The following is a 25,985-nucleotide window of genomic DNA, read 5'->3' on the forward strand; positions in this document are numbered from 1 at the left end:
TAAGGGCAGGAAGTTATCCAGTCTATGCATACCCCTTTTGTTTTGGGAAACCTGGCCCTACGTCCTGGAGACCTTGGTTTCTTCTTTTGATGTGGTGATACTCACAAGAGTTAATAGATGAGTCATTTCTTGGGGAAAGGCAGGGAAAAGAACTGATAATGCCTTCATCAAAAAAAACACAAACAGACCTTTTCTAAGAAGGGCCTGTTTGGTCTTCCCGCAAGAGCCCTGAATCACTGCATACTTATAGACAGAGTCATTATACCTATACAGAGCAGTATCAAGTTATACCAGAATCCTACTTTTGCCAATGTCTTCCCTGGTTTGTTTTTTTTTTTCCCTCTTACAGAGAGATAGACAGGTGAGCTATGAAGCAAGAATCAGAAGTCAAGCAGGAAAAAACTAGAGGGCTTGGCTAACAATTTTTTAGAAGAATTATTCTACCTCATGGCATTAAACAATTATTATAATATTTCTTTTACTGAACCTACTTCACTATTTCATTTCAATCCATATCCATACAATTTTCCAAGTAACATTTACTTTAGGCATTAAATAGCCAATAGTCACAAAGTATAATGTCTACATTAAAGGGAAAAAACAGCTTTTTAATAGCACACTATAAAGTATTATATACATACTATAAAGCACTTGTTCATTAAAGGAAACAGGGCACTATATACAGAAGGGTTCTATAAGTATTCAATAACAATCAAGAGGTCAGATTTTTTAAATGTATAATTTTTATCACATACTTTAGTGATGAAATAATCCTAAACTTTAAAGCAGAAACAGGCCTTTGAATCTTACACAAAGGCCAGTATCTCATAATTAACTTTCTTTATATTTATCTTATAACAAAGAGAAATATATTTTTCTATTACAATGGTCATATTAAACAAATGACTCATCAATACTATTCAGATGATAATGCCTTGATGTTATAGCTTCTAATAAAACCTGATCTATTCCACAATGGAATGAATTGTTCCAAAGCTTTTCTACATCCCAACTGCATCTAGACAAGGCAATTCTAATGTTTTCAATATGTGAATCTCTCTCCCATTCTGATCCCCAAACGTGAGGGAATTCGATGGTTAAAATACATACAACAAAGGGGGTGCCTGGGTGACTCAATCGGTTAAGTGTCTGACTTCAGCTCAGGTCATGATCTCAGGGTCCTGGGATGGAGCCCGTGTTGGGTTCCCCCGCTCAGCAAGGAGTCTGCTTGTCCCTCTGTACCTCCCCTTGCTCGTGCTCTCTCTCAAATAAATAAGTAAACTCTTTAAAAAAAAAAATACACACACACACCAAAGGGGAAAGTTATATGTAAAATATATTCAGCCTTCTTTTTATAGCTCAGTATTTGGGTGCCTTTTACCATTATTGTTGATAGTTATTGTTCTCATTAGACTTCTTTTTCTAGGAGCTGGATTTATTTGAAAGGAACATAGGGCTTGTTAAGGCTTTGTCCAGGAAACCGCTCCATCTAGTGTCAAAAGTGTTCACATATCACATTATTTGAGATGTTAATTCTAGAAAGGACTCATTCTTTTTGTTATTGTTAAATAGAATAGACTTTATAAATCATAAATGGCATTTACAGTTTACAAATGGCTCTTTAATCATCTGCTTGTCTTGTAACTTCGTGAATAATAATGTACGTGCATATAAGGAGTATGCCTAAGAGATATTTCTCATTATCAAGTACCAAAGTTCCTGTTTATGTTAACCTGGTTGTTTACAGGATTATGAATCGTATTTTTCTAGTAATGGGAAGTAATTCTAAGGTGGCTACTGAAATAACCCATCAGTTCTCCCAACTGTTTATAACAATCTAAACTTAATCCATAAACTACTTACTTTTCAAAATGACTGCAACGTTGTAAAAACTAGTATTTACACACATCACTGATTACAACATGAAATTAGAATTAAATCTTGCCATCATCAGGCGGCTCATTTGAAAGAAATTCTCCCACTTCCCTCTTCACACAAAGTTGGTTTATTTTCCCTTAATGGTTTTCTGGACCATTCAAGCATTCGCACAACTATACTCTCTTATAAAACATCATGTTAAATCTAATGTTATGACCTGGAAGAGAGAAGTGATAATTCTTTTTTTTGGCAAAGGGATGAGTCAAATGCATGTGTCTTGTAAAAATCCTTAGAAGGTGGCTGGGTCACTAAGGCTCTCATACTCAATATGCTTCTTCTAATGTACTACTGTCACCTTGTGAGTTAGAGCAAGGGTTAGCAAATTACAGCCTGCAGATCAAATGCAGTCGGGCCACCTGTTTTTGGGAATAAAGGCTAATTAGATAACAGTCTCATTCCTTTACACACCGTCCATGGATGCCTTTTTTTTTTTTAAAGATTTTATTTATTTATTTGACAGAGAGAAACACAGCGAGAGAGGGAATACAAGCAGGGGGAATGGGAGAGGGAAAAGCAGGCTTCCCACGGAGCAGGGAGCCCGATGCGGGGCTTGATCCCAGGACCCTGGGATCATGACCTGAGCCGAAAGCAGATGCTTAACGACTGAGCCACCCAGGCGCCCCCATGGATGCTTTCTCATTGCAGTAATAGATCTGAGGAGTTGCAAGAGAGACTGTATGGCCTAAGATATTTACTATGTGGCTCTTTGCAGAGAAAATGCTGACCACTGGGCTGTCTAGCCCTGGGTCAGACCATTATTAAGGTGGAAATTTTGATTCATCCAAACAGAGATGCATCAAAGAGGTTAACAGCAGCAACGTTACCTTCATTAACTTGTTGTTTTTACTCGGCATAATTTCCACTAGTAAATAAGCATTCCTGGATCACTCATGTTCTAAATCTTCTGAAAGGAAACCTGTTACATGCTTGTTAAGACTAAAATAGATTTGTTAATGGATTTCTGGGAATGAATATCCAAGAGAAGAGTGCTTAGAAGGCGCAATCTGAGAAAAATCTGCCAGCTACAGAAGTCTTTTTACATCTGATCTACTTATAAAAAAACATGAGTAACGTAAATGAATGAAATCAGTAGGCTGCACTACTTACCAGGGAAAATTTGCTCATGAAATAGACATCACAAAAAGGAACAAAAAAATACCTGAATCAGAAATAAAATTGGTGCTCCCTTAATTTCTTTTTTTTTTTTTTTGAAGATTTTATTTATTTATTTGAGAGAGAGACTGCACAAGCAGGGTAATCGGCAGGCAGAGGGAGAGAAAGAAGCAGGCTCCCCACTGAGCAGGGAGCCTGACGTGGGGCTTGATCCCAGGACCCTGGGATCATGACCTGAGCCAAAGGCAGACACTTAACTGACTGAGCCACCCAGGGGCCCCTACAAATGCTATTTAATTTCTAATTTGTTATTTAGTAAGGATACTTTTCTTATATCAAAAAATAACATACCGTACTATGTAGACATACCAGAGATAATAAACAGGCTCATATACACTAAATAAAAAAACCAAAAATCACACTTTAAGTCATTCATTGTGCCTGGTGTTTATCTAAATTTAAGTAAATTTAATGCAAAAAACATATTACAGTGTTGTTTATAAAGCAGAGAGTAAATGTTTTATTTGCTGGGGAAATAAAGAGGCTGTAGTGATTGATGTTCAATATAAAACTATTCTGCAAAATAAGAAAAAGCCATATACAGATTAGGTCATTTTTCATCAACAGTCTTTTTTTTTTTTTCCCTAAAGATTTTATTTATTTATTTGACAGAGAGAGTCACAGCGAGAGAGGGAACACAAGCAGGGGGAGTGGGAGAGGGAGAAGCAGGCTTCCCCGCTGAGCAGGGAGCCCGATGTGGGGCTCGATCCCAGGACCCTGGGATCATGACCTGAGCTGAAGGCAGACGCTTAATGACTGAGCCACCCAGGTGCCCCTCATCAATAGTCTTAACAGTCAGATGTTAGGGACAGTCGGTTTTGCCAATAAAGGAAGTCCAATTATTCTGCCTTATTCTGTACAACCCCGCCCCCCAAGATTTTTCAAAGATTTTATTTTATACTAACATATTCAACATATATTTATTGAACACCTAGTATGCACCAGATACTATTCTAGATACCAAGAATACAGCAGTAAGCAGGGTAGAAAAAATTCCTGTCCTTAAAGAGCTTATATTTTATTTTATATACTTGACTTTTTTTTTAAGGGGGAAGGGGCAGAGGGAGAAAAAGAGAGAGAATCTTAAGCAGGCTCCATGCCCAGCATGGGGCTTGATCTCACAACCGTGAGATCATGACCTGAGCCGAAATTAAGAGTCAGGTACTTAATCGACTGAGCCACGCAGGTGCCCCAAGAGCTTATATTTTAGAAGTGAAGCTCATACTTTAGTATCTGCATTTTATAGCATATTTAGTTTTTCTTATTTCAGCTACTTGCACTTCCATACACTATCCAATCCCTCAAATTTGAAACCCTTTCTACTGTCACTGCTTTAAATCAGGTAATTACTACCTCTCACCTGGACAGGTGCCTTCTAACTGGACTCATTTTCAGTTGCTTCCCCACCAAATCTACCCTCCACATTGCTGCCAGAGTTATGTTCCTAAAACACATGTTAAAACTTGTTTGAAAGGGGCACCTAGGTGGCTCAGTTGGTTAAGCGACTGCCTTTGGCTCAGGTCATGATCCTGGAGTCCTGGGATCGAGTCCCATATCGGGCTCCCTCCCCCATTGCTCGGTGGGGAGTCTGCTTCTCACTCTGACCCTCCTCGCTCTCATGTTCTCTGTCTCTCATTCCCCCTCTCTCAAATAAATAAAAAATCTTAAAAAAAAAAAAAAACTTGTTTGAAAAACTCTTTACGACACATAAACTCTGTAGTCTGATGTTCAAAGCTTTCCACAATTTGGCACCAACCTATTTTCTCACATGGGTCTTCTTTCCATTTCCAAGATATCCTACTTTCACGTCTCTGCATTCACTGCTTTTCCCTCAACAAACCCATTTCATGAACTTTTCCTGTTCTTTCTCCAAGAGAATTCCTCCTTATTTTAGGGGTCCCAAAACAATTTACGAATATCACTATGAGAGTACTTACCACAATATCCTGCAGCATAATTATTTAATGTAACAGATATCTTCTCCTCTATATACCCAATTCTTTTTGTAATTCACATAGTATTTCAGAATGTTTTGCACTAAGTAAATGTTCAAACTTTCTGAGGTGAACTGAAATGAACTACTAGTAATGATTTTATGGAAGAATTCAATTTTTTTTTTTAAGATTTTTATTTATTTATTTGACAGAGAGATAGAGAGAGAGCACAAGTAGGCAGAGCGGCAGGCAGAGGGAGAGGGAGAAGCAGGCTCCCCACTGAGCAGGGAGCCGGACGTGGGGCTCAATCCCAGGACCCCAGGATCATGACCTGAGCCGAAGGCAGCCGCTTAACCGACTGAGCCACCCAGGCGCCCCAAGAATCCAATTTTTTGAGAATATATAAGACAACCCATTTGCAGTCTTAGTTCGAAAAAGTCTCAGAAAAATGAATGTTATCTAAATGAATATTTCTGATTTTAGGGAGTAGTTAGATGCCAATTTAAAAGAACTATAGCAGGGGTGCCAGTCTGGCTCAACTGGAGGAGCATGAGTTTGAGTCCCAGGTGGAGTACAGAGATTACTTAAATAAATAAAACTTAAAATAAAATACAATAACTACAGCAGTCATTACTCATTTGTACGTAGGCAAACGGACTATAAAATTCTTTTTTTTTTTTTTAAAGATTTATTTATTTGAGAGAGAGAGCGAGCACATGAGCGGGGGTAAGCAGCAGATGGGAGAGAATATCCACGCAGACTCCCACTGAGCCGGAGCCCAACGTAGGACTCAATCGCACGACCAAGGGCTTGATCTCACAACCTGTGAGATCAGGACCTGAGATGAAAACAAGAATCGATGCTTAATCAACTGAGCCACCCAGGTACCCCCAAGACTATAAAATTCTAAAACAAAAGACTGTATGTACTAAACAGAATATTTAAGTATAGCATATATAGAAAAGTGCATTATGCATATATCCTAATTAATTATTATAGCATATCCTCTATCCAGATCAAGAAACAGAAACACACAATAAAGGGACATATCCTATTGGCTGTTAAGACTAATTGTAAAGCAGGGCGCCTGGGTGGCTCAGTCGTTAAGTCTCTGCCTTCGGCTCAGGTCATGATCCCAGGGTCCTGGGATTGAGCCCTGCATTGGGCTCCCTGCTCAGTGGCGAGGTGTGCTTCTCCCTCTCCCTCTGCCTGCCGCTCCCCCTGCTTATGCTCTTTCCCTCTCTCTCGGTTAAATAAATAAAATCTTTAAAAAAAAAAAAAGACTGATTATAAAGCTACTGCAATGAAAACTTTTTTCAATTGGTTTGTCAATTTCTACAAAGTTTTGACTGATATTGAACTGATTTTGTAGATTAAAACTGGGAAAACTCACAGCCTTGCAATATTGTATCTTTTAATTCATAAATATGATACACTCCTTCTTTTATCTGTATCTTTCTACTTCCAATAATATTTTACAATTTATATAGAGGCCAACCACATCTTTTATTAATTTATTCTTAGATTTTTGCTTTTTTAAAAAATGCTATTATAAATGATACCTTCTGAAAAATTTCACTCTAAATGTTTACTGTAGTATATAGAAATACAATTGTTATATATATGTTGACCTCGCATCCAACAATTATACTACACTCCCCTATTAATTTTCCAGATTTGTGGAAGTTATCGTCTCTCTGTAGTTCTGCCAAATTTTGCTTTTTATTTATTTTTATTTTTTAAAGTAAGCTCTATGCCCAATGGGGGACTTAAACTCATGACCCTGAGATCAAGAGTCGCATGCTTACAGACTGAGCCAGAGAGGTACCCCAAGTTTTTTTATATGTTGAGTATATATTATTAAACAAATACAGATTTATAACTTACATCTTCCTGGTGAATTGAATCTTTTATTATTAAGAATGGATGGGGGCGCCTGGGTGGCTCAGTTGGTTAAGCAACTGTCTTCGGCTCAGGTCATGATCTCGGAGTCCTGGGATCAAGTCCCACATCGGGCTCCCGGCTCAGCGGGGAGCCTGCTTCTCCCTCTGACCCTATCCCTTCTCATGCTTTTTCTCTCTCTCTCTCTCAAATAAATAAATAATTAAAAAAAAAAAAAAAAAAGAATGGATGCATTCTGGGGCACCTGGGTGGCTCAGATGGTCAGGTGTCTGCCTTCAGTTCAGGTCATGATCCAGGGTCCTAGGATTGAGCCTTCCATCAGGCTCCCTGCTCAGCAGGGAATCTGCTTCTCCCTCTCCCTCTGCCCTCCCCCTACCCCAGCTCATGTGCTCTCTAACAAATAAATAAAATTAAAAAAAAAAAAAAAAAGTGGATGCATTCTAGGGGTGCCTGAGTGGCTCAGTCTGTTAAGCATCCGACTTTTTTTTTTTTTTTTAAGAGAGTGACTGACCGAGCATGGGGGTCAGAAGGAAAGGGAGAGAGAGAGAATCTCAAGCAGGTTCCACACCCAGCACAGAGCCTGATGCAGGGCTCCATCTACAACCCTGAGATCAAGTCTCAGACACTTAACTGAGTCACTCAGGTGCCCCAAGCATCTGATTCTTGATATCAGCTCAGGTCTTGATCTCAGGGTTGAGTTCGAGCCCCACATTGGGCTCCATACTGGGTGTGAAGCCTACTTAAAACAAAATTTAAAAAAAGAATGAATGCATTCTATTAACACTTCTTGTCTCATACTCTTACTTTGATTTCAATATAGCTATGTAAGGTTCTTCTTGGTTGACATTGAATGGGCTCATCTTTTTCCATCCTTTTACTATTAATTTCTATGTATTCATATTTTATGTATGTAGTTTGTGTAAAGCAAAGTTAAATATTTTTTTTAAATATTTTATTTATTTATTTATTTGAGAGAGAAACAGAGAGAATGGGTGAGACAGAGAGTACAAGCTGCAGAGAGAGGCAGAGGGAGAGGGAGAAGTAGACTCCCCACTGAGCAGGGAGCCAGACGTGGGGCTTGATCCCAGGACCCTGGGATTGTGACCTGAACCGAAGGCAGACACTTAACCAAATGAGTCACTCAGGTGCCTCCATTAAATATTTTTTTACATTTATTTGTACAACAGGAAGAAATATCTATTCCACTTATATTTATATAATTATTGATATATTTGGATTTAAATCTACCAGCAATGGTTACTATTCATCCTGCCTGTTTTATGTTCATTTTGTCCTTCCTTGCCTTCTTTTGGCTTGGTTTTTTGTTTGTTTGTTTGTTTCTTTTTAAGTAGGCTCCATGCACAGCATGGAGTCCAATGCAGGGCTTGAACTGACGACCCTGAGATTAAGACCTGAACTGAGTTCAAGAGTTAGATGCTTAGCTAACTGAGCCACCCAGGTGCCCTTGGCTTGGTTTTTTAAAAATTACTCAATTTTGGGGGTGCCTGGGTGGCTCAGTCAGTTAAGCCTCGGACTTCTGATTTCGGCAAGTGTCATGATCTCAGGGTTGTGAGATCGAGCCCTGTGTTGGGCTGCATGCTGGGTGGAGAGCCTGCTTAAGATTCTCTCCCTCTCCCACTGCCCCTCCCCACCGCCCATTCATATTCTTTCTCTCAAAAAAATAAATAAAATGAACAAATAAAAATAAATTTTAAAAACTACAATTTTTACCTGCCTCTATGATAGTTATATATTTTTGTAGTGCTTTTTTTTAAAAAAGATTTTATTTATTTATTTGACAGAGAGAGAGACAGCAAGAGCGGGAACATAAGCAGGGGGAGTGGGAGAGGGAGAAGCAGGCTTCCCACTGAGCAGGGAGCCTGATGTGGGGCTCAATCCCAGGACTCTGGGATCATGACCTGAGCCGAAGGCAGATGCTTAATGACTGAGCCACCCAGGTGCCCCATGTAGTGCTTACTCTAAACAGTATAAGTCCTTGTTTATTACATGTTATATAAATTAATATCTTGCCTTTAACAGGGCAATGCAAATACCTTAGAGTAATCTTCAGTAATTTCAATTACTACAATCTGATTTGTAGATGATGTATTTTAATTCTCTTTATATATTTTAATCTCTCAAGACATTATCATTACCATCCATCTTAATTTAAATTTATCCATATATTTATCCTTTTCAATACAGGGTTTCAATACAGAATCACTGGGCTTCAATCAGAATCACTTTCCTTTGATTCAAAGAACACCTTTTAGTATTTCCTTTAGAGAATGTTTGCTAGTATCTTTACTTTACAGTTCACAGGTTACTTTGAGTATAGAATCCTCTGTTGTTAGCTATTTTCTTTTAGCCCTTTAAAGATACCATTCCAGGGATGCCTGGGTGGCGCAGCTGGTTGGGCCTCCGACTCTTGGTTTTGGCTCAGGTTGTGATATCCGGGTCATGAGATTGAGCCCAGAGTTGGGTTCAGTGCAGTCTGCTTGGGATTCTCTCTCCCTCTGCCTTTCCTGCTCTTGTGCTCTTTCTTTCTCAAATAAAAAATAATTTTTTGGGGTGGCTGGGGGGGCTCAATCGGTTAAGTGGCTGCGTTTGGCTCAGGTCATGATCTTGGTGTCCTGGGATTGAGCCCCGCATCCGGCGTCCCTGCTCAGCAGGGAGTCTACTCCTCCCTATCCTTCTGGCCCTACCCCCCGGCTCATGCTCTCATTCGCTTGCTCTCTAATGAATAAATTAAAAATCTTTAAAAAAAAATGCATCTTTCAAAATAAAAAAAAGATACCATTCCACTGTCAGCTGTTGACTTCTCAACAAAATCAATGACAGCAAGAAATCAGTCTTACTGGAGTTTCTTTGACGATACCATGCTTTTTTTCTCCATTTCTTTTTATTCTGGACATTTTTCTCTGGCCTCTTTGGCAGTTTATTAGTCCTGTTTTAGCTATGTCTACTGAAAGTCCAATAATAGAGTTCTTAATGTCAATTATTATGTTTTTTTTCAATTCTAGAATTTCCATTTGGCTTTCTTTTATAGTCTCCAATTCTCTGCCAGAATATTCAAACTTGTTTTTTATTACTTTGAACACACTGCTTTTAGATTAAAATACATGTATAATAACTTCATTAAAGGAATCCCCTGTGGATCTGTTCCTATTATTTCTTTGGATTGATCAACTATCTGGTCTCCTCAGATATCTGATTACTTTTGACTGAGTGCTGGATTTATATATGAAAAAAATATAGTTAAGGTGAAGCCTAGGATGATTTTACTTTCCTTCAGACTTAAGAGTTAAGCCTGAGCTTTAGTCCCTATAAGGGCTAATTTATATCAAATCCATCCTTACCTTTAAAGTATGGCCTCTTAGGGTTCCAATGCAAAGCCTGCAGGTTTATCAAGGCATATCATTGTCCAGTATCACCTCTCAAGGCTTCCTCTTTAACACTAAGGTTGGCCTTGTAATTCTTTGCTTTTTGTTTTTTAATTTCTATGATACCTTTAAACAGATGTTTTTAAATTTTATTAACCTTTTAAAGATTCTTTCATGAGAGAATTGATCCAAATTGCCTAACCTATCATCACTGGAAATGGAATAATGATCAGTGGTTTTCAACTATGCTGACACACTGTTGCATTATAAACCAATTGTGGGAAATGTTGCTTATAATTGTTTAAGAATAGAGGCGCCTGGGTGGCTCAGTTGTTAAGTGTCTGCCTTCGGCTCAGGTCATGATCCCAGGGTCCTGGGATCGAGCCCCTCATCAGGCTCCCTGCTCAGCGGGAAGCCTGCTTCTCCCTCTCCCACTCCCCCTGCTTATGTTCCCTCTCTTGCTGTCTCTCTGTCAAATAAATAAATAAAATCTTTTAAAAAAAATAATTGTTTAAGCAGAATAGCTAAAATATGTAAAATGAAATGATGGCTCTTTAAATAAAATCAGAGTAAGAATAATGATAATAGTAGCTATCATTTCTTGAGGACCTTATACTAGCCACTGAACTGAAAAGTGTTTATGTGTATTTCATTTAATTCTCAAAACAGGCTTATGCAATAGGTACTATTATTATCATTCCCATTTTCAGTTGAATAAACTAAGGTTTAAAAGTTAAGAAACTTGCCATATATCACAGCTAGTAATATTTGATCAAGCATTCAAACCCAGCTATTTGACACTTAATATGCCTTATCACCTTCCATGACAGGAATGAAAGATTTTAGTCCCATAACAAAATCACCTTCAATCACTTGCATATTCCTGAATAATAAAGAAAAGAATGGAATTACAGCATTATATCTGAAACTGGCCATGCCAAGGAAGTATGTCCTACCTGTAAATATTTATGTTACAACAGAAAGAAAAGCTAAGAACTGTTTAATTAATGAATATGGAAAACTATTAGGAAAACTTATTTTCCATTAACTAGTATTATGTAGGTGTAAATACAGATAAATAATAGAATACATCTTTAATCTAAGTAGAACTTTTTGAGGGTTTCATATTTATCTAGAATAGAATTTGCAAATACAGTACCGTACATTGATTGTATTAGCAATGCCACCTAGTGGCAGCCAAATATAGACATACTTAAAAAAGTTCTAGAAGAACTTGAAAAAAGTTCTAGAAGAGTGGTTCTTAACCTGTTATGGCTTACAGTCTTTGGTGAATGTAATTTTATAGGTCCTTTTTGCCAGAAAGATGCATATTTGCAAAGACACATAACAACATGTATAATTTCAGGGCACTAAAAGACCTCCTGAAGTCCATTTGTTGACTATTACAATTAATGGAATAAACCAACTAACCTAAAGGCCCAACTAACTCCCCTTGACCCTTGAGAAAAAAAATCCATTCACTTTCCCTTCCTTTACTCTCTGGTTAGTAATCAGTAATCCTGCGTAAACAGTATCTAACTTTTCCTTTGTGGCTAGATATCTGTTCTCTGAAAACTACTAGATTTCCAGTTTTCAAATCAATTTACAAAATTTAATCGTAGCCCAAATTAGTCATTTTTCTCTATTGATTTTCATTAAATTTAATGTGGATCAAACAACTCTTTTACTTCTGATGTTTAAAGAAGTAATAAGAAACTTCAGGGCATCTGAATTTATAACTTCAATTATACCTAAAATAGAAATGAAATTATTGATTAACAAACTTAAAAACCAAGACAATTTTTCAATTTTATTTATTATTTTTTAAAGTAGGTTCCACACCCAATGTGGGGCTCGAACTGACAACCCTGAGATCAAGAGTCATATGCTCTACTGACTGAGCCAACCAGACGCCAAGATAATCTTTCCATTTTAAAGGCAGATATACAGGTATCTAATATTGTAGGAAATATAATAACACTCCGAGATCACCATTTAGTTGTACAATGAGTTATAATTACCTAAATGAAAGTTTTAAAAGAGGTAACTTTCATACTGAGAAGAACCTAATTGGGAAATTTTGCTTATTTTAAATAGGAAAAATTTCCCTATTTCATTTTTTTTTGTTTTTTTTTCCCTATTTCATTTTTAAGCCACGATTTCTAGTAAAGAGTACTATGATGAAGAATGAATTATGGGGCGCCTGGGTGGCTCAGTCGTTAAGCGTCTGCCTTCAGCTCAGGTCATGGTCCCAGGGTCCTGGGATCGAGCCCCACATCGGGATCCCTGCTCAGCAGGAAGCCTGCTTCTCCCTCTCCCCCTGCTTGTGTTCCTGCTCTCCCTCCCTGCTCTCTCTCTGTCAAATAAATAAATAAATAATCTTAAAAAAAAAAAAGGAATTAAATCTTTTCCTTTTGCTAAATTTGGTTTCTTTTTCACCTATTTTACTACAAATTATTATCAAAAGGATAGTTAAATTTCTGACCAGACTACTCTCCTCACATGGTCACTTGTTTTCTTGATTGAGGAGTTATATATGTATATAGAAAATGTGTCAGTTTCATTAGCACAAAAATATATGACATGAGAATGTTAGTATCACATCCCTATGTGAGAATAAAGGCTCATAAATGAAAGGAGGTGTAATTAGAACTTTCCAAACACAAACACACTTCACAGATACAAGGAATGAGGAGTGGTGATCTATAAGGATAAACTCTGTTGATCATCTATCACCAAGAAAATGTTAAGTTTTAAAAACATAAACAAATTATTTAGAATAGCTTCTTAAATACCACAGAGCAAATTTTTAAACCTTTATTTGATTCTGCTTTTGCTTCTGGTTTCCTCGCTATTTTATCTGTTCTATAACTACAAAGTTTACAAGTGGATAGTCTATGCTTATTTAGTAATTTTTTTCCTCCACATCTGATACCCTATTGGTTATTGACTACCTTCCTCTTGGGAATACTACATAAGATAATTCACATAAAGTGTTGAGCACACAGCCTGGCATATAGTAAACATTCAGTAATTATTAGTCTATCATTCAGGATAAGGTATAATAACAAACAACCCAAATTAAGTAAATTAACAAAGTTTATTTCTCCCTTACTATACATACCCATCACAGGATGGTAAAGGGAATCTGCTCATTATAGAGTCTCAGGCTCCATCTTCATGACAATGGGTAGGTGAAAGAGTATGACAAACCCTGCAGCTTCTGCCAGGAAGCAATAGTTATCACTTATGCTCACATTTCATTGGTCAAAGCAAATCTATGGCTGGAGTTAAATATGATGGAATGCAAAATCTCCCCAAAGGTATGTATACCATAAAAATAAATACCAAATAAGGATTAAAAAAGAATAGAATCGACTTCAGTTAGTATTACTAGACAAGGACAATGATAAAGTTTGCTATTGTATTAATAGTAGTAGTAACAGTGGTGTTAACTTCTTGCAATCTGACTGACGTCCATCTCAACCAGGCAATTGAAAAATAAAGACCGGTGACATTTTGTATTTTCCTTTTGCTCAACTTCCCTGAAAATTATTTTTTGTAGATGCTCATTTTTCTTCATATGCCCTGTTACACTTAAGGAATCCTGGAAGGAAAGCCTATGTCTAAATGAAAAGGTCTAAAAACTAAAGATAATCTGGTCAAATGGAAATGTCATATACTGAGTCTATTTCTTTTTAACAAAATCTTTACATATTGAATTTGTTTGCTAGATTGGTCTTTCACCCATTTCTGATCATTATTATCTAAAAAAGTGTTTATTTATTTATTTATTTGATGGGGAGAGAGAGAGAGCACAAGCGCGAGGGCACACAAGCAGGGGAGTGGCAGAGGGAGAGGGAGAAGCAGGCTCTCCACAGAGGAGTGGAGCCTGATGCAGGGCTCAATCCCCAGACTCTGGGATCATGACCTGAGCCAAAGGCAGATACTTAACCCACTGAGCCACCCAGGTGCCCCTAAAAAAGTGTTCTTTCGACAACACTGATGCATGATAAAACTCTGAGCAAACTAGGAATAGAGGTGAGCTTTATCAACTCAATAAAGTACATTTGCAAAAAACCTACAGCTAACATGATATTTAATGATGAGAAACTAGAGGCTTTCCCACTAAGATTGGGAACAAGGCATGATGTTCCCCCATCACTCCTATTTAGTATCATACTGCAAGACCTAGCTAATGCAGTAAGAAAAGAAAATGAAAGGGTATACAGATTAAGAAATAAAACTGTCTTTATTTGCAAATGAGATGATTATCAATGTAGAAAATCCTAAAGAATAAATAAGTCCTGAAACACTGTCACAGCAAGGTTGCAGTACACAAAGTTAATACACAAGTCAACTGCTTTCCTATATACCAGTAATTAATATACACAATCCATGAATCATGCCCCTAGGTAATTACCCAAATGAGTTGAAAACTCATATACACACAAAAACTTTGCATATGAATGTTCATAGCAGCTTTATTCATGATTGCCATAATATGGAAATAACTATGATATCCTTCAATAAGTGAATGAATAAACAAACTCTGGGGTACATCCAGAAAATGGAGTATTATTCAGCATTAAAAAGAAATGAGGTGGGGCACGTGGGTGGCTCAGTTGTTAAGTGTCTGCCTTCAGCTCAGGTCATGATCCCAGGGTCCTGGGGTCGAGCCCCGTGTCAGGCTCCCTGCTCGGCAGGGAGTCTGCTTCTCCCTCTCCTTCCGCCTGCTGCTCCCCCTGCTTGTGCTCTCTCTCTCTAATAAATAAATAAAATCTTTAAAAAAAAGAAAAAGAAATGAGGAAGCAAGTCTTAAAAAGACATGGAGGAATTTCTTTCTTTTTTTTTTTTTTTAAAGATTTTTATTTATTTGAGTCCCGCATCGGGCTTCCTGCTCCTTGGGAGCCTGCTTCTCCCTCTGCCTCTCTCTCTCTCTCTGTCTCTCATGAATAAATAAATAAAATCTTTAAAAAAAAAAAAAAAAAGATTTTTATTTATTTGAGAGAGAGAGAGTGTGGTGGGGAGGGGCAGAGGAAGAAGCAAGTCCCTGCTGAGCAGGGAGTAATTTTAAATGCATACTGTTAAGTGAAAGACGCCAGGCAGAAAAAGACATATAATGTGTAAATCCAACTATATGACATTTTGGAAAAGCCAAAACTTACAGAGACAATAAAAGGATCAGTGCTTACTAAGGGTTTGTGGGTGGAGGAGAAGTGGAAGGTAGGAATAAATAGGTGGAACACAGGCAATTTTTAGGGAAGTGAAACTATTCCATATGTTACTATAATGGAGGATACATCACATTATGTATTTGTCAAACCCACAGAACTGTAAAGCAAAAAATGAATGCTAATGTAAACAATTGGCTTTAGTTAATAATATAACAATATTGCCTCCTCAATTGTAACAAATGTACCATACCAAAGTAAGATGTTATTAACAGTGAAACTATCATCATGTTGTACATCTAAAACTAATATATTTCATGTCAATTATACCTCATTTAAAAAACAAAACGAAACACAGGGGAAGCTGTGTGTGTGTGTATGTGTATAAAATGGTACATGGAAACTTTATCCTCTCTGCAACCCTAAAACTGGTCCAAAAATAAAGCAAGAATGCAAGCAAAGCAAGCCAGCCAGCTACTCAGAAGGAAGGGAAGGAAGGAAGGGAATAGAAGGGAGGGAGGGAGGGAGGGAGGGAGGGAGGGAGGAAGGAAGGAAGGAAGGAAGGAAGGAAGGAAGGAAGGAAGGAAGGAAGGAAGGAAGGAAGGAAGAGGGGTGCAGGGGTTGCTCCATTGGTTAAGCAACCGACTCTTGGTTTTGGCTCAGGTCATGACCCCAGTCAGGGTCGTGAGACTGAGCACTGGGCATGGAGCCTGCATAAGATTCTCTCTCTCCCTCTCCCTCTGCCCTGCTTGTGGGCATGCTCTCGAAAAAGAGAGAGGGAGGGAGGGAGGGAGGGAGGGAGGGAAGGAAGGAAGGAAGGAAGGAAGGAAGGAAGGAAGGAAGGAAGGAAGGAAGGAAGGAAGGAAGGGGAGTTCTTAGTCCTTTGCAAATTTCCCTTTTTTTCTGTCCAATCACTGACACCAGCAACCCATTTGGATCAGGTGAAGATCTCACCTACCTTGCAATATAATTATAGCAACCTTTTATTTTATTTTATTTTATTTTTTTAAAGATTTTATTTATTTGACAGAGAGAGACACAGCAAGAGAGGGAACACAAGCAGGGGGGAGTGGGAGAGGGAGAAGCAGGCTTCCTACAGAGCAGGGAGCCCGATGTGGGGCTCGATCCCAGGACCCTGGGATCATGACCCGAGCTGAAGGCAGACGCTTAACGACTGAGCCACCCAGGTGCCCCTATAGCAACCTCTTAAATTTCTCTTTTTAGATACTTATAATACATACTGAATACACAAGTGAACACAACAGTTTTCTATTCTGATACCCCTATTCTGCCCCATCAGAAACAGTTAATGGTATCAACATCTACTCACTCAAGTCAAAAACCAACAGTTATCTTTGGCTCCTTCCCGTGTAACTAAGTCACAACATCTTTATAATTGTACTAATCACATTTCTCTAAGATTTGTCCTGTTTCATCCCAATGCTAATACCACTCCAACCACTCTTCTGAAATATTAAAAAATTTATGCCATCTTTTGGCATCATTCTGCTTGCCTTCTTTCTGCAAGTCCTTTTTCGTAATCTCCCCTCCTCTCCATACTTCCTGCTACCTCTAAGGAAGCCTCTGTCTCTCAGAAGGATTATTGTAACTGCCCATCTTCTTTCTCTCCCACTTTCAATCTATCTACCACACTACAGCCAGTATCATGTATTCAAAATGAGGATCTGGTTGTTTTACTTGTACTTAATTTTAGCACATTTAAAATAATTCTAGGGGCACCTGGGTGGCCAAGTCAGTTAAGCGTCTGCCTTTGGCTCAGGTCATGATCCCAGGGTCCTGGGATAGAGCCCCATGTCGGGATCCCTGCTCGGCGGGGAGCATGTTTCTCCCTGTCCTCCTGGTTTGTGCTGTTTCTCCCTCTCAAATAAATAAATGAAATAAAATAAATAAATAAAATCTTAAAAAAAATTTTTTTTTAATGAAATAATTCTAAATACTCACAAACAAAAATCAAATTTACTTTGTGGCCTGATCCACTCTGGACCCCAGGTTATTATTAGCAGTGATAATGCCACAAAATTTTTACTTATTTGTTCAGATTTATTTATTTATTTATGAGAGAGTGCATAAGGAGGAAGGGGCAGAGGGAGAGGGACAGAGAAACTTTAGCAGGCTCCATGCCCAGTGTGGAGCCATACCCAGCTGCCCCATCAGAAAACTTTTATATGGCTCTTATGTATAACGCAACACAATTTCAGATGTTCCTTGGTTAAATCTTTACACTTGCTAAACTAGTATAACATATACAGTACTGACTTTAATGAGAGTATAATATGTTCCTTCAAATAGCTCTTGAAGAATTCCTTCTACACTTATGAAAAGCCTAACCACACTCCATTAAATCTGCACTGATCCCCCAGCAGAACTACTTAATTTATGGAAGAAAAGACTTAACTTTTCACTCAAATGAATTTTATAATAAATGATTATTTGTATGTTTCTAAATTCTTTACTGGATACATGGATCAATGGAACTAAAATAATAATGTTTCACATCAAGACATTTTATAAATGTCATTTTATAAAGATTTCTCATGGATATGAAAAGAAACAGGAAACATAAAACCCTTGTTTCAAATTTCTTTAACTTATTCTGCAATTTCTAAGTTTCTTTAGAATCCCTTTTTTTTTTTTTTAAGATTTTATTTATTTATTTGAGAGAGAGAGAATGAGAGAGAGCACATGAGAGGGGGGAGGGTCAGAGGGAGAAGCAGACTTCCTGCTGAGCAGGGAGCCCGATGCGGGACTCGATCCAGGGACTCCAGGATCATGACCTGAGCCGAAGGCAGTCGCTTAACCAACTGAGCCACCCAGGCACCCTCTTTAGAATCCCTTTTAAGATTTGGCAGAATCTGCTACCTGAGTTGCTTTTTAGACACTTCTAAATTAATCAAATGCTACAAATGAATTCCTTAATCTGGTTTTCCCAAGGAATCTCAGAGGAAAGGTCTAGAAAAGAACAGAAGGTAACCTATAACCTGTAATTCTTTCTTTTCCCTTCTCCCTCAACCTCTAATATAGCATTATACTTCTAAAACTCTAATTATTAAAGAAAAACTAATATGGATTAGTCCTCTGAGATTTATGTCCCTATTTGGGATAAAATCAGCAACCAATCACAAACAGAATTCTAAAATTTGAGATTTTAAAGTCTATAAACTTGGAGAAGTTATGAATTACAGATCAATTCTCAAATTATTCTTCAGGCCATTAATTCAGCAGCCTTCTGAACAATCATCCATTAATACTTATCTTCCCTGCTTCAGAAATGACTTCATTAAAGCATAAAGATAAGAAGTGTTTACCGTGTTGAACTTTATTTGGCAATCAGTACCACTGTGACACCTTTTCACCTGTCTTTCCCCAGTGGAGATCAAGCTATTTCAAATACGGAATTGTTTTCAATTCCTCAGGAACAGGAATAGAGTGAAATAAGAGAGGCATCCAGGGCACAAAATTTAATGAAACACTCACTCATCAAGCCCATATTTACATGACCCTGAAAGTGCCATTTAAATTCTGTGCCCTAGATGTCTTGCTCATCATCCCCTGGCCCTAGCTCTGCTATAATTTCAATACATTTGGAAAACCTACCTTTTATCTCTCTAATTTCATAAGTAAAATAGTATTTTTAGGAGTGGTAAATTTTATATTTTGATTTAAAAGGACTTAAGAAAGCTTTTAATTCTACATGCATAATACTTCATTAATCACAATCAGTAAGAACACCAAAATGACTATCCTGGTGTGTATACGTGGTGTTCGAGGACACGAGGGAAGACACCAATTCTCATTTGCTGATTAACAGAGAAAGTAAACTGTTCAAATTAACTCTAAGCCTTACATGGAATTTTGTACATTTAAAGAACTCCAACTATTAAAACAACAATTGCATAAGCAAAAGAACCATTATTCCAAAATCTGGAAGGATAAAAAACATTTCCTGGCTGAATTAATTTAAGTAAACAATCTCATCTGCCCAAAGGTTTTTCCCTCTTCTCTTTTTAAATCCTCAACCCAAAAGGAAAAACAAAACAGAATTCTAAATCAAACTTAGAACACTGATTTGAGGATGAGAATGCTTCTAAAATGCAAAGGTAAGTAAATAAAAATCTTAGAATTTTAACTTCTGAAGTAAAAGTACCAATTAAAACATCTCTTTCAATCTTGCTTATTGTTATTCTTACCAGATAAAGGAGGAAGGTGTGCAGCCCTGTTCCAAGCCCAACAGAAGACAAAATTCCTAAGCCTATCCAGTAGGCATACAAAAGAAATTGTTTCTCTATACGTTGCACATACTGAAAAACAAAAAGGATACAGTGAAAAAAAAAACCCAACAGATTTGTTTAACAAAAATGTTATTTATCACCTATAATCAAAATAAAACAAACCAACTAAAATAAGTTTCTAGTAGGAAGAAAGCATTAAGAGTAAAAACCCTTTCAAGAAACCTAATTCTTTTTATATGTGATGGCAGAGAGGCAAAAAATTAATCTAATTGTAATAAAGCTCTTGTGTTTAGACCTTTAAAATCCTACTATTGCAAATTTATAGGAAAAACGCAAACTAATAAGATACCTATGAGAATAAAAGTTTTAAAGATATCTGAAAGTTACAAAGACTCTAAGAAAGCATTGTAATAAATAGTGGTGATAGTGGGGCACTTATTTATATATTTGTGAGTGGAATATATTTTTGTTTATTCAAGTAAAAAATGGAATAAAATTATTTTTGTATGTTTAAGACCAAAACGCTTTTTAAACAAGAGCAAGCTGAATGAAGTCCACTGAGGTATGGACTTGTTGGAGGCATTCCAGACACTAGATTCTAGGCTCTCACACTGGCAAGTAAATTCATCAAGCCAGTTCCTTACAAACTCTTAATGACACACACAGATTTCTTCAAAATATTTAAAAGAAATGCATTTAAAACTATAAAAACTTCTTTGCAACTAGAGGTTAACTGCCTTAAAAAATAAAACAATACCACTTTTAGAACCATTTCCTATTAGAATACATTAATGTTTTACTATTTTAACAAAAGTTATTAATAAAATGTCCTATTTTCCTTTCAGTTATGTTGTACTTACAGACTACAGGCAAATGAACTTCTCCCTTTTTTTTTTTTTTTTTAAAGATTTTATTTATTTATTCATGAGACAGAGAGAGAAAGAGAAGCAGAGGGAGAAGCAGGCTCCCAAGGAGCAGGGAGCCCGATGCGGGACTCGATCCCAGGACTCCGGGATCATGACCTGAGCCGAAGGCAGACGCTTAACCGTCTGAGCCACCCAGGCACCCCAACTTCTCCCTTTTTATACATATAAAACCTAACCTTCAATCTAGGATGAATATTATCTGTTTGGATGGATCACAGGAGAGTGTTATAGAAAATATGAAGACTTTGGTGCTGATTAAAGGATTCATGCTATTCTGACTAAACACCATCAGGAAAGTTACATTTGAATCCTTGAAAATAAAAATGATATATGCCAAATATAAATGCTCAGCAGCCATGAACTGCCACAAGAATATTTTTAATATTTGGTCTTAAAAGAAAGACAGTAAGATATCAGTTATGAGATAAAGTTAAAAAACAAAACCAAATCTAAAAATGTGGAGGGTAGAAATTTTATCAAACCCACAATAGTTTCATTTTGAAACTGTTTGGGAGGTACAAGGTACAAGAACAGAAAAGCTGCTGAACCTCTTACCTGTTGATGTGCTCCTTCAACATAATACGTAGCTATAAGTACAGCAAGCAGCAGTAAAAAAGACACCACAATGCTTTGACGATGCCATAATCTTAAAAACAATTTAAAAACAAAAATAAATGAAATATCTCACAGGATTTATCACTCCGAAAACAAGTTCTTGTTGAAGCATTTAGGTTATTTAGCATAGCTACAGAATCAGTTCTTTTGGGCTGAACTCTTCTGTTCTTAAACACGATGGTCTCTTGGGGTATAGAAGGAGGTCAAGAGAAGATACATGGGTATAGAACATCCAATTTCTTATCATAAACCCTACTGTAGCCTTTCTCTTACCCAAAAGACTGATTTTGTTTACATCCCAACTTCTCACTGGGAGAGGCATTATAATATAATGAAAAAAGCACTGGCCTTCAAGTTAGAGGACCTGGGTCAGAGTCCCTAAGTATTGACTTAGAGTGAGACACTTAACCAATCTGATTCTGTTTCTTCTTCTTAAAATCATAATACAGTTGACCACAACATGGGTCAGAACTGCGCAGGACTAAATGTGGATTTTTTTGCAGTATAGTACTGTAAATGTATTTTCTCTTCCTTATGATTTTCTTAATATTTTCTTCTCCCTAGCTTACTATATTATAAGAATATAGTACATAATATATACACAAAGCTTCTGGTCAAAAGTAGGCTATTAGTAGTTACGTTTTTGAGGAGTCAAAAGTTATACATAGATTTTTCAACTGTGTGGGGGTTGGCACCCCCAAACCCCCATGTTGTTCAAGGGTCAACTATAATCATGTATTTGTTTTACTAGTTTCAAAGAGTTGCTTTAAGGATCAAATGAACTGAAAAATGTTACAAAATGTTTTATAAACTGTAAGTACAATAAAACTGTATGCTATTATTAAAGATAATAACTTAGAAAGGCAAGCCCAAAATGATAAGGCATGCAAAAGTTCAACTTGCTCTTTATGGTATCTGAAACAGGGCTTATAAGTACTAAACTTAAAGATAGAACACATTTCCATGGCAGAGTCCTTTTTCATTGGCTCAAATTATCAGTAAAAGTGCCACGTATTCTGAACCCTGTCCTACTAAAGAATCAGTATCTAATGTACACAGGCCCAATTTCCCCTAGAGGTAAAGCCAGAAAAAAAAAAAAAATCTCATCTCCTATGTTCTCCTTTGCATAAAAGATTCAATGTGAGACAGGGGTCAACTGTAATAATCCAGTTAGCAAATAGCAGTATGTTCCCCTAATCTATTTTTCTCCAAACTACAGAAAGGAAAATAAACATGTTTAATTAATTCATTTTGAAAGAGCAGTTGGTAGAGTAGAATGTTAAAGATTTCTAAAATTAGTAAATAAGGTAATGGAAGACTCTTTACTTTGAGGTCCACTCCTTCAAGATTACTAGGATTTCCAGAGAAAAATACTGCAAGGTAATGAGTGGCTGTCTCCACAGGACAATATTCTGCCTTTCTTCCCGATCCCTCCTCTTCTTTTCATTCATTGAAGAGGGGTCTGAAAAACATTAGCGCAGAAATTTAAACAGAATGTCCACTTTTTCCAATCACTTTCAAAATTTATCTACTTTTCCATCCCACATTTGAAGGATACTTGCATATTAACCTCAAAAAACAAGAAATGTGTTCACATGATAAGTCTTAGACAGGCTAGGTGATTCTGCTCTACTCTGAGAACTATTTTTGCAATTATTTTACTGTCAGGACACAAGTTTCCTTTCTTGTATGCTACTGGGATACTAAGTTAGCCCACCTTCTATGAAGGGCAATTAGTATCATATCACAGAACAAAGTGGTTTACAGTTCAAAATAGGAAGGCAAACTGTTTGGTTCCAAATCCTGGCTACAAGTCATGTGACCTTGGGCAAGTTAGTTAACCTTTCTCTGTCTCAGTTTTCCCTTCTCCAAAATGAAGATGAAAATAGTACTTACTTTTTTAGGGTCACTGCAAAGATTAAATGAGTTAATGTATGTAAAGCTTTCAGAAGAGTGACACTTAAGTGTGTAAGTGTACAATTAAGGTCATTATCAAAATTACAAATGCATATACCCTATAACCCAATAATCCCATTTCTAAGAATGATTAGGTATGAGGTGAAATGTCTCTTGTACAAGTTTATTCAACACAATGTTACTTGTCTAAGCAAAAGATTATAAACAACTTAAATGTTAACAGCAGAAGACAGAGGAGTGATTAAAGTATGGTATACTCATACAATGGGATACTAAGCAGCCATAATGAAGAAGTTCTTCATGTACAATTATAGCACAATCACTAGGAAATATTAAGCCAAAAAAACCCCCAAAAACCACAGTACAGGAGAGTAAATGTGTCATACTAACATTAATTTTAAATTCCAAGGGGGTGGGCAGCAGGGGAAGAATACATAAATGTACATGCTTTTTAAAAGAAAGGAAAGAAAAAAATAACATGCAAAATCTCCTAATATGAAGAGACTATATGACATATGCATGCCTATCTCTGAATCCTGAAAATCTTGGTGAAATGATATAAAATTTATCAATAATCAGAGTAACCAAAAGTCAGATAAGTGCTGCAAAATGTGTTCTGCAAGGCAATGTAGTGATCAAGACAAAGAGAAACTACTATTTCAGAAAGCTTGCACTTCTTCCAATATAAGAGAATGTCTATGATATCACCATGCTAGAGTATTATTTGCAATATGTTTGAGATGCCAAACAATTTAGAAGTCAAAAAGAAAACCATTACTTCTGTTAAGTGGAAAATCTTTCATTGTCCTTTAAACACATTAAGGAAAGTTCCTACTTGAACCATCTATGTAAATAAAAGCTGTAATTTTCAGGGCTTTTTTTTGTGTGTGTTAAATGTATGAATAAGAGTCAAATATACTGAAATTTACCACAAATTCCAAATTCGGTGAAAATATAAATTTGTCGCAAATGAAAAATTTTAAATAAACCCACAATGATCACATTTTTTTTTGATATTTGTGTATTTAGGACTAGTGTAGTAAGTAACTTTATAACTTACTTCTAAAGTTACAAAATAGCATGATAAAACTGAGCACCAAACAATACCAAATAAATACTTACCACACCGTAAGATTAACAAATAATAATCTTGTACCTAGAACACTGCTGATATGACTATGACTCGGCTACTTCTGCTATCACTACCAAAAATCACCATAGAGGCGCTGGCCCATAATTTCATTTACTATGAGGAGTAAACAAAAGATAATTAACAGTAGTCCCCCCTTATCTGTAGGGAACATGTTCCAAGACCACCAGTGGATGCCTGAAGCTGCAGACAGTACTGAATCCTATATATAATATGTTTTGTCCTGTATCTATATAGCTGTGATAAAGTTTAATTTATAAATTAGACAGCAAGATTGACAGTGGCAATTAATAATAAAACAATTATAAAAATATACTGTAAGTTATGTGAATGTAACTCTCAAAGCGTCTTATTGCACTGTCCTTCTTGAGATTACATGATATGATAAAATGCCTATGTAATGAGATGAAGTGAAGTGAATGATGTGGGCATTGTGACCTGGCATTAGGCTATTACTGACCTTCTGAAAAATAGATCATTCTGTTCCTGGACTGCAGCTGGCCACAGGTAACTGAAACCGTGGAAAAAGAAAATGCAGACAAGGGGCAGGGGGGACTTCTGTAATCTTATATAAGATACACAAGAATCTTATTTTCTTATTATATTAACAAAAGACAGTAAATATTAGATATATTTCTATTTTACCGCAATGAAAAGGATATCATTTAAACCTGCACATCTTCTCCCTCCAAGCCACCACAATTTACCTGTGAAGTTTCCATTATATTGTTCCTTGTTCATTGCTACACGTCTCTGGTCACAGTTTTTTCCATTCTCTGCCATTTCATAGATCAATAACTCTTGAGGAGCTAATAAAGCAAAATAAAATCCAAAGACATGTTACATATTCTGCTTTGCATTTATGGCTGAATAGAACTGATAAACAACATGGTAGTAATATTCTGCATGCTATCTGAATAATGTGTTTACACTTTCATCTTCTCTTTTATAATCAAGATATGAATAATTTGTATAGAAACTCTAATAGAAGTAGTAAAAATATAAAAGCCATGTAGTTGTAAACCTTTTTCAGTCATTCTAGTGATCTTCCAGATTAAAATTTGGAGGCAATCCACTGCAGAAGGATATAAAATACTAGCACCTTTAAATATTGATAAGCTATAATATCTTAAGTTTTTGGGGGGCAGGGGGGAAGGCAGAGGGAGAGAGAGAATCTATTTTTTTTTTAAAGACTTTTTTATTTGTCAGAGAGAGAGAGAACACAAGCAGGGGGAGTGGCAGGCAGAGGGAGAAGCAGGCTCCCCGCTGAGCAAGGAGCCCAATGTGGGACTTAATCCCAGGACCGCGGGATCATGACCTGAGCTGAAGGCAGATGCTTAACCGACTGAGCCACCCAGATGCCCTGAGAGAGAGAATCTTAAGCAGGCTCCACGCCCAGCATGGAGCCCAACATGGAACTCGATCTCACAACCCTTGAGATCATGACCTGAGACAAAATCAAAAGTCGGATGCTTAACTGACTGAGCCACCCAGGCGCCCCTGAAGTCTTTCTGAGTCATAATTTAATATTATACACACTACTCAAATTTTACCAGTCTTTCACCATTCTTTTAGCATTATTAGAAAAAAATGGATTATACTACCAAACATGTCAAAAATGTT

At 36.9% G+C, this 25,985-nt stretch overlaps 1 protein-coding gene across 6 annotated transcripts in view; it reads right to left on the reverse strand.

Annotated features, from left to right (window-relative positions):
• Nucleotides 1–25,985, reverse strand: part of VMP1 (vacuole membrane protein 1) — a 139,651-nt gene that overhangs the window by 91,435 nt on the left and 22,231 nt on the right. For 5 of the 6 annotated variants that reach the window (XM_045889282.3, XM_064582389.1, XM_045889280.3 and 2 more), the window contains exons 2-5: nucleotides 25,070–25,171; nucleotides 22,622–22,757; nucleotides 21,236–21,326; nucleotides 19,713–19,823 (exon numbers count right to left, since the gene is read on the reverse strand). In XM_045889282.3, coding sequence (XP_045745238.1) covers nucleotides 19,713–19,823; nucleotides 21,236–21,326; nucleotides 22,622–22,757; nucleotides 25,070–25,145 — 414 coding nt within the window. In that variant the 5' untranslated portion in view covers nucleotides 25,146–25,171. The remainder of the gene's footprint in view (nucleotides 1–19,712; nucleotides 19,824–21,235; nucleotides 21,327–22,621; nucleotides 22,758–25,069; nucleotides 25,172–25,985) is intronic. The other variant, XM_064582388.1, reaches the window with a different exon arrangement.

The sequence above is a fragment of the Mirounga angustirostris genome, unplaced genomic scaffold (genome assembly GCF_029215605.1).
Source record: "Mirounga angustirostris isolate CCGP_5_RB_7025 unplaced genomic scaffold, mMirAng1.0.hap1 SCAF_17, whole genome shotgun sequence".
In the NCBI taxonomy this organism is placed as follows: domain Eukaryota; kingdom Metazoa; phylum Chordata; class Mammalia; order Carnivora; family Phocidae; genus Mirounga; species Mirounga angustirostris.